Here is a 13,304-nt window from a genome sequence, read left to right as displayed (position 1 = left end):
CAGGTCCGCACCATGGCCTGTAGAATCTCATAGTGCCTGCTGCTGAAGACCTCCGTGAACATCAGGGGGAAGACTTCCCCTGGCAGCTTATCCAGAGTGGAGGTGTCCAAGCACGGGTCCCTCAGCAGGCTCTGCACTGCCAGCTCCACGAGTCTGCGTGGGGCCTGCAGGCTCATTCTGATAAATCTGCACGGAAAACTCTAGAGGGCAGTCCAGCTTTGAAAAAGCAAGCTTCTGGGCCGGGCGCAGTGGCTCACGCCTGTAATCCCAGCACTTTGGGAGGCCGAGGCGGGTAGATCACGAGGTCAAGAGATCGAGACCATCCTGGTCAACATGGTGAAACCCCATCTCTACTAAAAATACAGAAAATTAGCTGGGCATGGTGGCGCGTGCCTGTAATCCTAGCTACTCAGGAGGCTGAGGCAGGAGAATTGCCTGAACCCAGGAGGCGGAGGTTGCAGTGAGCTGAGATCGCGCCATTGCACTCCAGCCTGGGTAACAAGAGCGAAAGTCCGTCTCAAATAAAAAAGAAAGAAAGAAAGAAAAAGCAAGCTTCTCAGGCCAATCTGCGCAACCCCCACTTCTCCCAGGGCCAAAGTCATTTCTCCAGCATGTGTAAAAACAGAGCGCTCGGTTTACCCGAAATCCATTCTACAGTAAGTGGCCACAGAGGCACAGTTCCTCCCTTCTGATACCAAGAAGAGTATGTCCCAACCACTAAAGAGCAGGCAAGGCCGGGCGCGGTGGCTCAAGCCTATCAATTCTAACACTTTGGGAGGCCAAGGTGGGTGGATCACCTGAGGTCAGAAGTTCAAGACCAGCCTGGCCATCTTGGTGAAACCCCATCTTTTTTAAAAAATAAAATAAAAGCCTGGCGCGGTGGCTCTCGCCTGTAATCCTAGCAATTTGGGAGGCCTAAGTGGTTGGATAACCTGAGGTCAGGAGTTCAAAACCAGCCTGGCCATAATGGTGAAACCCCATCTTAAAATAAATAAGCCAGGAGCAGTGGCTCATGCCTGTAATCCCAGCACTTTGGGAGGCCGAGGTGAGTGGATCACGAGGTCAAGAGATCGAGACCATCCTGGTCAACATGGTGAAACCCCGTCTCTACTAAAAAATACAGAAAATTAGCTGGGCATGGTGGTGCGCGCCTGTAATCCCAGCTACTCAGGAGGTTGAGGCAGGAGAGTTGCCTGAACCAAGGAAGCGGAGGTTGCGGTGAGCCGAGATCGCGCCATTGCACTCCAGCCTGAGTAACAAGAGTGAAACTCCGTCTCAAATAAATAAATAAATAAAATAAAATAAAAAGCAGGCAAGATCACTCCTAATTCATGAATTATTAGCCATTGCTCCACTAAACTCTAACAGCACTGTGAAATATTACTGACGGCGATCTCCGAAGCTGAGATCTCCACTTTTTTGAGAAAAAAAAAAAGTCTTCTCAGCCAGGAGCGGTGGCTCATGCCTGTAATCTCAGCACTTTCAGAGGCGGAGGTGGGTGGATCATAAGGTCAGGAATTGGAGACCAGCCTGGTCAATCAACATGGTGAAACCCGGTCTCAAAAATAATCCCATCCACTCAGGAGGCTGAGGCAGGAGAATCGCTTGAACCCCAGGGGACAGAGGAGCAGTGAGCTGAGATCATGCCACTTGCACTCCAGCCTGGGGGACAGAGTGAAACTGTCTCAAAATTTAAAAAGGCCTGGTGCAGTGGCTCATGCCTATAAAGCTACCACTTTGGGAGGCCAAGACGGGTAGATCACCTGAGGTCAGGAGTTCAAGACAAGCCTGACCAACATGGTGAAACCTGGTCTCTTCTAAAAATGCAAAAAAAATTAGCCGGATGTGATGGTGGGCACCTGTAGACCCAGTTACTGGGGAAGGGGGATTGGGGGAGGGCGCTGAGGACCGAGAATCACTTGAATTCGGTAGGCGGAGCTTGCTGTGAGCCAAGAGCCTGCCACTGCACTCCAGCCTGGGTGACAGAGCGAGACTCCTGTCCCGCCAACCCACACCAAAAAAGAAATGCCTTTGCAACCTAAAGGTTGAAAACAATGGGAATGGGAGTTTCCTATGGTCCCACACAGCCCACAATCTCAGTTCCATCAGTGAACCCAGTTAGGAGACTAAAGGGACTCCCTAAATTAGGTTCCATTGTTGCAGGACTTCCTTAGTTCGGCTGAAGACTGGGTCCTTGTTCGTCCCATGGCCACAAAAATTCAGGCTTGCAGACGGTTTGAAGGGTGAGTAAAGCAGGATTATACGGCATGAAAAGGAAAAAGACGGAACAGGAACTCTCCTCAATGCCAGACTCCTCCCCGCTGCGGAGAGCGCTACTCCCGAAGCTCCACCCCGCTGCGCGTTCCCACAGTGTGCAGGCTGGTGGGAGATTCTCCAGGCTGGTGGGAGATTCTCCGGGGACCCCCCAACCACATGGCTATCTCACCATTATGTCCATTTAAAAACAGCCGGGAGCAATGGCCTCTCACCCATTTTACAGGTGCACGCCTGTAACCTCAGCACTCTGGGAGGCCAAGGCAGGTGGATCACCTGAGATCAGGAGTTTGAGACCAGCCTGGCCAACATAGCGAAACCCCATCTCTACTTAAAAAAAAAAAAAAAAAAATTAGGCAGGTGTAGTGGTGCCTGCCTGTAATCCCAGCTACTCAGGAGACTGAGGCAGGAAAATTGCTTGAACTTGAACTCAGGAGGCAGAGGTTGAACTCAGGAGGCCATAAGCCGAGATCACGCCATTGCACTCCAGCCTGGGTAACAAGAGCGAAACTCCGTCTCAAAAAAATAAAAATAAAATAAAAAATTAAAAAATTAAAAATAAAAGAACCAGGCATGGTAGCTCATGCCTATAATCCCAGCACTTTGGGAGGCCCAGGTGGGTGGATTACCTGAGGTCAGGAGTTTAAGACCAGCCTGACCAACATAGTGAAACCCTGTCTCTACTACAAATACAAAAATTAGCTGGGCGTGGTGGTGCATGCCTGTAATCCCAGATACTTGGGAGGCTGAGGCAGGAGAATACCCTCAACCCAGGAGGTGGAGGTTGCAGTGAGCCGGGGCAACAAAAGTGAAACTGTCTCCAAACAAACAAACAAGAATGGGAGGAAACTGATTACAGTAACCAAATTTCATTTAAATGCCTTGATTTGCTGGAGCTGAATCTTACTGATTGCAAGACTCAGTGCCTTTTGGGTTTTTTTTCATCAATAACTGAAGATTCCTGAGGCTTCAACTGGAAAACAGGTTACTTGATAATAAGGGCACCAGACAGCTTCCACTCAGTTTCCCTTTATTTCTGTTTCTTGGCAACCATCCATGCAAGGGTAACTCCCTCAGGCATTTGCAAGCCTGAATTCCACTCTAGACACTCAGATTCCCGTTTTTGACTCTATAGGATACAGATCCCCAAAGTCTCATCCAATCCATGTCAGTGTTTCCCCCAAGTCCAGCCCCGGGTTCATCACTTTTCCTTTTCCACTTTCAGAGCCGTGTCTGGAACGATGGGTTCTGTGCTCCCTGGAGGATGTGCCTAAGACCTACGTTTTAGTTTCCAAGTGTCCAGAAGAAAGCATTTGATACATCCACGCAAACAGGCAGATATTCAACAGCTGCATTGATTTACCTCCGGGTTATAAAATGCCCTGTGGCCACAGTCAGGGCAGCAGGCGGTACAGAGCAAGACCCCCTTGGTCTGCCTCAAGTCCTTCACTCTCCCCATCAGCTCAGCCCCCAGTTGGGCAAACCTCCACCGGCAGAGAGCACCAGAAGCATCATAACTCTCCCGTGGGGCGGGATACAGCTCCAGGCGTAAGTTGTTCAGTCTGATTGTGTGGGACAGCAGGTTCTCCAGGGTGGCCATGGAGATGGGATTTCCACGAAAGCTGAAGGTGGTGAGCTCAAAGCAGCGGCTTAAGGCAGGCAGGATGGCATTGACTTGGGAGTCTTCGATCCCACAGTCATCTAAGTCCAGGGACTCCAGGGTGGCTGCCACTTTTTCTAGCAGAAGTTGGAGAGGCACAAGACTCAGATTGGCCAGGCTGATGCCACTCAGGTCCAGGGTCGTTAGTTGACTGATGCTGGGGGACTGGGAGAGATGCCTCAAGTCCGATTCTGAAAGCACACAGTTCGTTATTGCGAGGGTCTTTAACGGGGTCTTCAGACAGCTGGGGAGAGAGCAAGAAGTTAGTTCTGGGGAATCATAAGGGTGAGTGAAGGGTGGTGGGGGATGACTTCAAGGTGATGGACTAAAACCATTTTGCCAAAGCCCAAGGTCATTCCGATTGTCTGATAGTCAACATTTAGGATGCTGCGTGATGAAGAACTTTGCCACTGAGGTCAAGTCCATCTTAGGTCTGATGCAGTAACTCACACCTGTAATCTGAGCACTTTGGGAGGCTGAGATGGGTGGATCACTTGAGGTCAGGAGTTCGAGACCAGCCTGGCCAACATGGTGAAACCACATCGCTACTAAAAATGCAAAAATCAGCCAGGCGTGGTGGCAGGGGCCTGTAATTTCAGCTACTTGGGAGGTTGAGGCAGGAGAATCACAAGAACCCAGGAAGTGGAGGTTGCAGTAAGCAGAGATTATGCTGCTACACTCCAGCCTTTGTAACAGAGTGGGACTGTGTCTAAAAAAAAAAAAGAAAAGAAAAACAAAGAAAAATTTCATTTCCTCCTGGGTCTTTTCACCATCATTTATAGGAATGGATCAAGTTCACAGAATCCCTGAAGCTCCCTTTACTCATCCGTCAGGGATAAAAACACATCTCTGGGCCACGGGAGCCCAGAGGGGACACAGGCTTACGGACAAACCCAGGCGGGATTCTGCAACATCAGCTGGGGTGCCCAGGCTGCAGGGGTCCCTGACACGCCTGTCTAATCCGCAAACCATTTATCACTTTCACCAGTCTTTGTGCCTACTCTCTGACCTTCTGTTTCCTAGGTAATTAATTCACCTGGAGCTCAAAACAATCTATTGTGACCGGGAATTAGAGATGAGGTAATCCTAGCACTTTGGGAGACTGAGGTGGGTGGATCACCTGAGGTCAGGAGTTCCAGACCAGCCTGGCCATCATGGTGAAACCCCACCTTAAAATAAAAGGAAAAAAAAAAAAAAGAGAGAGATGAGATCATTTGTGTTCCCCAAGCTGTTGAGCACAGAGCTTGTATTATTCTGAAACGTGCAGGTTTGATGAGCATTCCCCTCTTCAGTGCCCACTTCACTCCCCCACTTCCCAACATCTTTTTAAAACTAATCTCAATTGCCCTGGCATGGTGGCTCACGCCTGTAATCCTAGCACTTTCGAAGGCCAAGGCCAGGAGTTCGAGACCAACCTGACCAACATGGTGAAACTTGGTCTTTACTTAAAATACAACACTTAGTCGGGTGTGGTGGCGACTGCCTGCAATCCCAAGTACTCAGGAGACTGACACGAGAATCGCTTGAACCCGGGAGGTGGAGGTTGCAGTGAGCCGAGATTGCACCACTGCATCCCGCCTGGGTGACAGATCGAAACTCTGTCTCAAACATAAATAAGTAAATAAATAAACAAACAAATAAAAATTATCTTGTTTGAGCTGGGCATGTTTGCTCACGCCTGTAATCCCAGGACTTTGGGAGGCTGAAGCAGGGGGATCACGTGAGCTCAGGAGTTTGAGACCAGCCTGGCCAATATGGTGAAGCCTAGTCTCTACTAAAAATACAAAAATTAGCCAGGTGTGGTGGCCCACACCTGCAATCACAGGTGCTCCGGAGACTGAGGCAAGAGAATCACTTGAACCCGGGAGGTACGGGTTGCAGTAAGCCGAGATCACGCCACTGCACTGCCCCTGGGCAATCAAGTGAAATTTCATTTCAAAATAAAAAAAATTTATCTTGTTTGTTTTTATTTTTATTAATTCCTATTTTTAGTCAGCAGTCTTGCTGTGTTACCCAGACTTCTCTAAAACTTCTGGGCTCAACTTATCCTCTTTCCTCAGGCTCTCAAAGTGCTAGGATTGCAGGCATGAGCCACCATGCCTGACTTATTTCTCATCATCTTAACTTAGACGCGCGTCCTCAGGAGGAATTCACTAACTCACCCTCCCTAGAGCTGAACCCTTCAGTAGCCAGCTTCCTAGCATGGCAGCCTCTCCATAGCATCTACCCCCACTGATCCCTCTGCCTTTATTGGAATGGTTGTGTGATACCCATTTCAGGACAGAGCCGCCCACAGGAGAATGCATTGACATTCTAGTGTCCCCTTCACCGTCACCTCCTCATAGGCGGTCGCAGTAGATGCCCACTAGCGTTTACTGTGACCTGGAAAGTCTCTGCTGCGGTCTGCAGAGAAAGCTCACCATCCTTCCTCACCTGAGCAGCTGGGCCAGATGGCCTTCGAGGAAAGAAACACAGTTCATATACAGCTTTTGGAGGTGGTGCAGCTTGAGGAACTGAGAGGTGAACTGGGTAACAAACTCCTCCTTCTGCTCTGGGGAAAAGTAGCAAGGGACGTCGACGTGGGAGAGAGCGAGCTTGTGAAGATTCCTCATGTGGCCCAGGTATGGGGTAAACTCTGCCAGGTCGGGCAGTCGCCACCTGCAATTCACTTCCACCTCCTGGATACACTCTGGGTTCACCATATTCAGGATGCTTTGGACTTTGTGGAGGGGCGTTCCCAAGACTTTCAGCTTCTTACAGCACAGGTGCAGTAAACCTTCCCTCTGCTTGACCCACAGAAAGAGGTAGGTGAGGCATTCATCCAGAGTCCTGTTCTTGAGGCAAAGGTCTACGAACACAGTCACGCGCTGCTGTCCTCTCATCACTGAACAGTCTTGAGCTGGTTTTCTCTTCCTCATGGCATCTGGTAAGTACCCGCTGGCCATGGCCTCAGACCACACCATCCAGAAGTTCTCACTGACATCCCGTAAATCCAGGACTTGAAGTTTCCTTCTTCTGTGGGAAGATAGAGAGGCTGAGAATGTAAGCGGTCACTGCTGAACGTCAGCTTCACATCCTGCATGCCAGCTGCGCCCCTCCTTGCTTTTTTCTTTCCCTGACTTTTCTCCACCCTGTTGTCCCCTTGGAGCCTGTTCAATTCCACTTTCTCTTTATTCTGGGAATAGGTCTCCCTCCGTCGCCCAGGCTGGAGTGCAGTGGTGAGATTTCAGCTCACGGCAACTTCTACCTCCTGGGTTCAAGTGATTCTCCTGCCTCAACCTCCCGAGCACCTGGGATGACAGGAACTCACCACTATGCCCAGCTAATATTTGTATTTTTAGTAGAGTCAGAATTTCACCATGTTGGCCAGGCTGGTTTCAAATTCCTGACCACAGGTGATCCACCCTCCTCAGCCTCCCAAATGCTGAGATTACAGGTGTGAGCGTCCGTGCCCTGCTCCGTTCCCACTTTTAGTAGTGCCCTTCATTGCCACTAAGAGAGAGGTTCCTGTGACCTCCACGGACCCTGCGTGATGAGCAGTCCTTTCCCTGAGGAGCTGGGCAGTGGCCGAGGCCTCACTCAGCTTTCTCATCAGCACCATCAGAAGCCTGTGGGCTCCCCATTGGGCCTCCCCACCCCTCACAACCTAGCTCTTCCTTCTCTGGACACCTGGGCCCTCCCTACCTGCCCATCTGGGCCACCTCACCTGAGACGAACCCCCTGGGTCAGCAGTGCATCAAGTCCATGGAGTACAGCTTGGAAGGTCTCCAGGCAAGGCGTCTTCATCAGGGACCCCAGAGGGAGGCGGGGGAAGGGCCAGGCCTGCACCATCGCCTTCAGGGCCTCACAGTGTCTCCTGCTGAAGGCCTCTATGAACAGCGGGGGGAAAAGTTCCGTGGGCAGCTCCTCCAGGGTGCAGACGGCCAAGGCCTGGTCCCTCAGCAGCTTCCGTCCCACCAGCTCCAGGAGTCTGGGTGGAGTCCAGATGCTCATCTTCACCAACCTGCAAGGAAAACTTCCAGAGGACAAATCCAGAGAAAGAGCATCACTCTCAGACCAAGCCCATGCAATCTCATCCTCTCCTAGGGCCAAAGTCAGTGCTCTGGCAATGGTGAAAGAGTTTTTCTTCGTTTTCTCCAATTCCACTCTGTGCTCAGTGGCCACAAAGCTAGCGTTCTGTCTCTGCTGGCATTAGCACCAGCTTTTCTCAAGCAGTGAGGAGGCAGGAGCACCACTAGCCCTTCCTTTCCAGCCAGTGTTCCATCCACCGAGTAGTGAGTATGGGGGAGCCTGAAGCCTAACCCCTCCCACCGTTGGGGGAAATTTCTAATTACTCAGGGTTCTAAAACAATGGGAATGTTATGTCCCAAGCCCTACATGCCGACATTCACAGTCCCTACAAATAAGATGGTTGGGAACATTCACTGGTCATTCCTAGAATGGGTTTTTCTATTTGTTTTCTTTTAATATTTAAGCTTACTTCTCTATTTGTCTTTCCCTTTCTCTCTCACTTTCTTCTTTTCCTGTTTTTCTCCCTTCTGTCTTCCTTTCTTTCTTTTTTCTTTTTTTTCTGATAGGGTCTTGCTCTGTCACCCAGGCTGGAGTGGCTGGAGTACAGTGGTGCCATCTCAGCTCAGTGCAGTCGTGACCTCCCAGGCTCTAAGGATTCTTCCACCTCAGTCTCCCGAGTAGCTAGGACCACAGCCCTGCATCAACACTCCCAGCTAATCTTTGATTTTTTGACCTCTTGTAAAGACAGCGGGTTTCGCTATGTTGTCCATGCTGGTCTTGAACTCCTAGACTCAAGCAATTCACTCACATTGGCCTCCCAAAATCCTGGGATTATAGGCCTGTGCCTCCACGCCTGGCCTCATTATTTAAAATTTCAGTGAGAAACTTTTAAAGCTATGTGACAGTATTATGGATCATTTGCATGACAGAGATGTTTCCAGTACACATCTCTTACACATATTAAAAATGACCCACTTTGGATAGGCGCAGTGACTCACACCTGTAATCCCGACACTTTGGGAGGCTGAGGCAGGTGGATCATGAGGTCAGGAGTCCAAGCTACTTGGGAGGATGAGGTAGGAGAATCACTTAAACCAGAGAGTCAGAGGTTTCGGTGAGCTGAGATCATGCCGTTGCACTCCAGCCTGGGCAACAGAGCGAGATTCTGTCTCAAGAAAAAAGAAACAACTTCTGAATTTTGAAATGACAGAAACCAAGGCACAAATCAACATTTTTGGAATAAAGACAAAACTGCATTTAGAGGAAAATTCAAAGCCCAGATCCTTTCATCTGGAAAAACAGGCATGAGCCACTGCACCTAGCCTGCTCTACACATATTATTAAGGAATAGAATGGGGTTGGGAATGGCATCTCACGCCCACAATCCCAGCTTGTTGGGAGGCTGAGCTGGGTGGATCATCTGAGGTCAAGAGTTCAAGGCCTCCATGAACAGCGGGGGGAAAAGCCTGGCCAAAATGACGAAACCTCATCTCCACTAAAAAGACACAATTTAGCTGTGTGTGGTGGGTAGCACCTTTAATCCCAGCTATTGGAGAGGCTGAGGAGGAAGAATCAGGAGGAGGGGGTTGTATTGAGCCAATCATGCCATTGCACTTTAGCCTGGAGACAAGAGCAAAACTGGTCTCAAAAAAAAATAAAAAATAAATAAATAAATAAATAAAAATTGAAGGCCTGGCATCAGTGGCTTATACCTGTAATCCCAGCACTTTGGGAGGCAAAGGTTGGTGGATCACCTGAGGTTGGGAGTTCGAGGCCTGGCCAACATGGAGAAACCCCATCTCTATTAAAAATACAAAAACTTAGCCAGGTGTAGTGGTACATGCCTGTAATCCCAGCTACTCTGGAGGCTGAGGCAGGAGAATCGCTTGAACCTGGGAGGTGGAGGTTGCAGTGAGCCAAGATCGAGCCACTGTGCTCCAGCCTGGGTGATACAGTGAAACTCCATCTCAAAAAAAAAAAAAAAAAAAAAAAAAAAAAAAAAGGAAAAAGAAAATATTTGATTAGATTCCTTAAGTTTTCCCAACCCCAGTTAATCCTGATTGAATTGTTGGCTTTCTTACATATTAACTCAACAAATTAGATTTTCATTCATTAAAGTGAAAGAATTAGGGATAGGGTGAAAGTCTAGGACTCATTCACTGATTTGCTCCACAAACATGGAATTTTACTAATGTGTGACCTTCATAATCCGAACTGTGAGATAGGGAAGGGTTTAACCTCTTTCTGACAGAAGACCATTCAGATTTCACGGTCATTCTCATGTGGCCATGTTTAAACTGATGGTAAAATTACACCCAGGATAATTTATGGCCACTGTGGGAATTATTGGAAATCTTTAACACTGTTTTTCTAACAAAACACAACTGCCGGATTAAACCGTCTAAATGGGATGTTGGCATGTAGAGGCTTCTAAACTCTCTTTCTCCCCCTTTTTGTGGGGGTTGGGATTGGCCTACTGATTTCAATTGCTTGGATTTTCTTAACTGTTTGGTTAAGATTTTTTTGGTGGGGTTTTTTTTGGACAGGATCTCATTGTATTGCCCAGGCTAGAGTACAGCAGTGCTGTGAGCACGGCTCACTGCAACCTCAATTTTCCAGGCTCAAGGGATTCTCCCATGTGAGCCACCCCAACAGCTGGGACTACAGATGCCTGCCATCATGACTAATATTTTAAAGAAGCTTTTTATAGAGGCCGGGCACCGGTGGCTCATGGCTATAATCCCAGCATTTTAGGAGGCCAAGACGGGTGGATAACTTGAGGTCAGGAGTTTGAGACCAGCCTGGTCAACATGGTGAAACTCCACCTCTACTAAAAACACAAAAATTAGCTGAGCATGGTGGCAGGTGGCTGTAATCCCAGCTACTCGGGAGATTGAGGCAAGAGAATAGCTGGAGCCTGGGAGGCAGAGTGAGACTGCAGTCTCACTTCCAGTGAGCCGAGATCACAGCACTGTGATCCAGCCTGGGCAACAGAGTGAGACTCTAACACCTCAACCCCCCAAAAAATATTTTGTAGAGATGGGGGTTTGCCATGTTGCCCAGATTGGTCTTGAATCCCTAGGCTGAAATGATCCTCCCGCCTTAGCCTCCCAAACTTTTGGGTTATAAGCATGAGTTTCTGCTCCCACCAAGAATTTTTTTTTTTTTTTGGTCCCCCAGGCTAGAGTGCAATGACAGGGTCCTGGCTCACTGCGACCTACGCCTCCCAGGTTCAAGGGATTCTCTTGCCTCAACCTCTTGAGTAGGGTTAACAGGCACCCACCACTGTGCCCAGCTAATTTTTGTATTTCTAGTAAAGACAAGATTTTGCCAAGTTGGTCACGCTGGCCTCAGCCTCCCAAAGTGCTGAAATTACAGGCATGAGCTACCATGCCCAGCTTTTTTTTTTTTTTGACATGGAGTTTTGCTCTTGTTGCCCAGGCTGGAGTGCAATGGCAAGATCTCGGCTCACACAACCTCTGCCTCCCAGGTTCAAGTGACTCCTCTTCCTCAGCTTCCGGAGTAGCTGGGATTACAGGCATGTGCCACCAGGTCCGGCTAATTATATATTATTTTTATTATTTTTTAGTAGAGACGGGGTTTTGCCCTGTTGACCAGGCTGGTGTAGAACACCCAACCTCAGGTGATCTGCTTGCCTCGGCCTCCCAAAATACTGGGATTACGGGTGTGAGGCCTGAGCCTACCCTGTAAGAATTTTGAAATGACATAAACCAAAGCACAAATCAAAATTTTTGAAATAAAGACAAAACTGCATTTTTTTTTTTTTTTTTTTGAGACGGATGCTCAGTCTGTGGCCCAGGCTGGAGTACAGTGGCACCGTGTCAGTTCACTGCCACCTCTGTCTTCTGGGTTCAAATAATTCTGCTTCAGCCTCCCTAGTAGCTGGAATTACAGGTGACTACCACCATGCCTGGCTAATTTTTATATTTTTAGTAAAGATGGGGTTTCACCCTTTTGACCAGGCTTTAAAACTCCATTTAGAGGAAGAAATCAAAGCTGTTTTTCATACTGTTCGTATGAAAAAAGTAAAAACAAAAACAAAAATGACAAGATATAACTCTGTGCCATCTTAGGCTGAATTCTCCCCATGCCAGACAGGCTGACTGTAGATCAAGTGGAAGGGGCCGTACAGGAGGGGCCTTACAAAGATTGGTGACTTACCAGATCTGGACTCAGTTTGCAGGGTGCTCAGACCTCAAGAAACAAGCAGTAACTCCAGGTTCGAAGACTTATGGTCTCTCCCGTGGGTCTTTTGAAGCTTTTATTGACCTTTGTAATCACCACTCCCATCCCATCCCCTCCAAGTATCCACTGCTAGCTTCCAATCAAAAAGTGATATCTGATTGGATTTCTGAATCTACACCCAATTAATCCTGATTGGGATTTTGGCTCTCTGAAGATTAATTGATTGAATCAGAAATCTATTAGTATCAGATATTCATATTCATTTCCTGAATCAAGAAATTGAAAGCGTTAGGGATCAGGTGGAAGTGAATTCATTCATTCAAGGCCAGACAGGGTGGCTCGCCTGAGGTCAGGAGCCCAAGACCAGCCTAGCCAACATGGTGAAACCCCGTCTCTAAAAATAGAAAAATGTTTGTATTCCAGCTACTCTGGAGGCTGAGATGTGAAAATCTCTTGAACCCAGGAGGCAGAGGTTGCAGTGAGCTGAGATTGTGCCATTGCACTCCAGCCTGGGTGATAGAGGGAGATGCTGTCAAAAAAAAAAAAAAAAAAAAGAATTCATTCATTAATGAACTCCACAAACACTGATGAAATTTTACTAATATGTGACCTGTATAGTTCTGAGTGTGAGGCAGGGAAGGCTTCAATCTGTTCTGGACAACAGACAGAAAAATAAACCCTGAAAGTAGTGTTGTCAGGAGAACACATCAAAATTATAAAAATGTTTTCTAGTTAAAATAGCTTTATAGGCCAGGCACAGTGGCTCACACCTGTAATCCCAGCACTTTGGGAGGCTAAAGCAGGTGGATGACCTGAGGATGGGAGTTCCAGACCAGCCTGACCAACATGGAGAAAACCCAGCTCTGCTGAAAATACAAAATTAGCAGCTGTGGCAGCGCCTGCAATGCCAGCTACTTGGGAGGCTGAGGCAGAATCGCTTGAACCCAGGAGGCGGAGGTTGCAGTGAGCAAAGATCATGCCACTGTACTCCAGCCTGGGAGACAGACAGGACTCTATCTCAGAAAAAAAAAAAAAAAAAAAAAAAAGATTTATAAAAACTGAGGCATCATCCCTACAAAATCAGAATAAAACTGTCATGTATCAGATGGTCTTGTGGGTTTTACATCACCTAATGTACCAGATTATTCACTCA

General features: G+C 48.1%; 1 protein-coding gene across 1 annotated transcript; it reads right to left on the bottom strand.

The window, feature by feature from the left end:
- Window positions 1-3,616: 3,616 nt before the first annotated feature.
- Window positions 3,617-7,972, bottom strand: LOC141580375 (PRAME family member 20-like). Its single transcript, XM_074381479.1, has 3 exons — window positions 7,641-7,972; window positions 6,368-6,949; window positions 3,617-4,178 (listed from the first exon to the last, which is right to left on the bottom strand). The coding sequence occupies exons 1-3, from the start codon at window positions 7,925-7,927 to the stop codon at window positions 3,617-3,619; spliced, it is 1,431 nt and encodes a 476-aa protein (XP_074237580.1). The 5' UTR covers window positions 7,928-7,972.
- Between the last annotated feature and the right edge of the window lie 5,332 nt (window positions 7,973-13,304).

Source organism: Saimiri boliviensis, chromosome 11 (genome assembly GCF_048565385.1).
Source record: "Saimiri boliviensis isolate mSaiBol1 chromosome 11, mSaiBol1.pri, whole genome shotgun sequence".
In the NCBI taxonomy this organism is placed as follows: Eukaryota; Metazoa; Chordata; class Mammalia; order Primates; family Cebidae; genus Saimiri; species Saimiri boliviensis.
The sequence above is the reverse complement of the archived record's forward strand: the minus strand, read 5'-3'. Positions and strand labels throughout refer to the sequence as shown.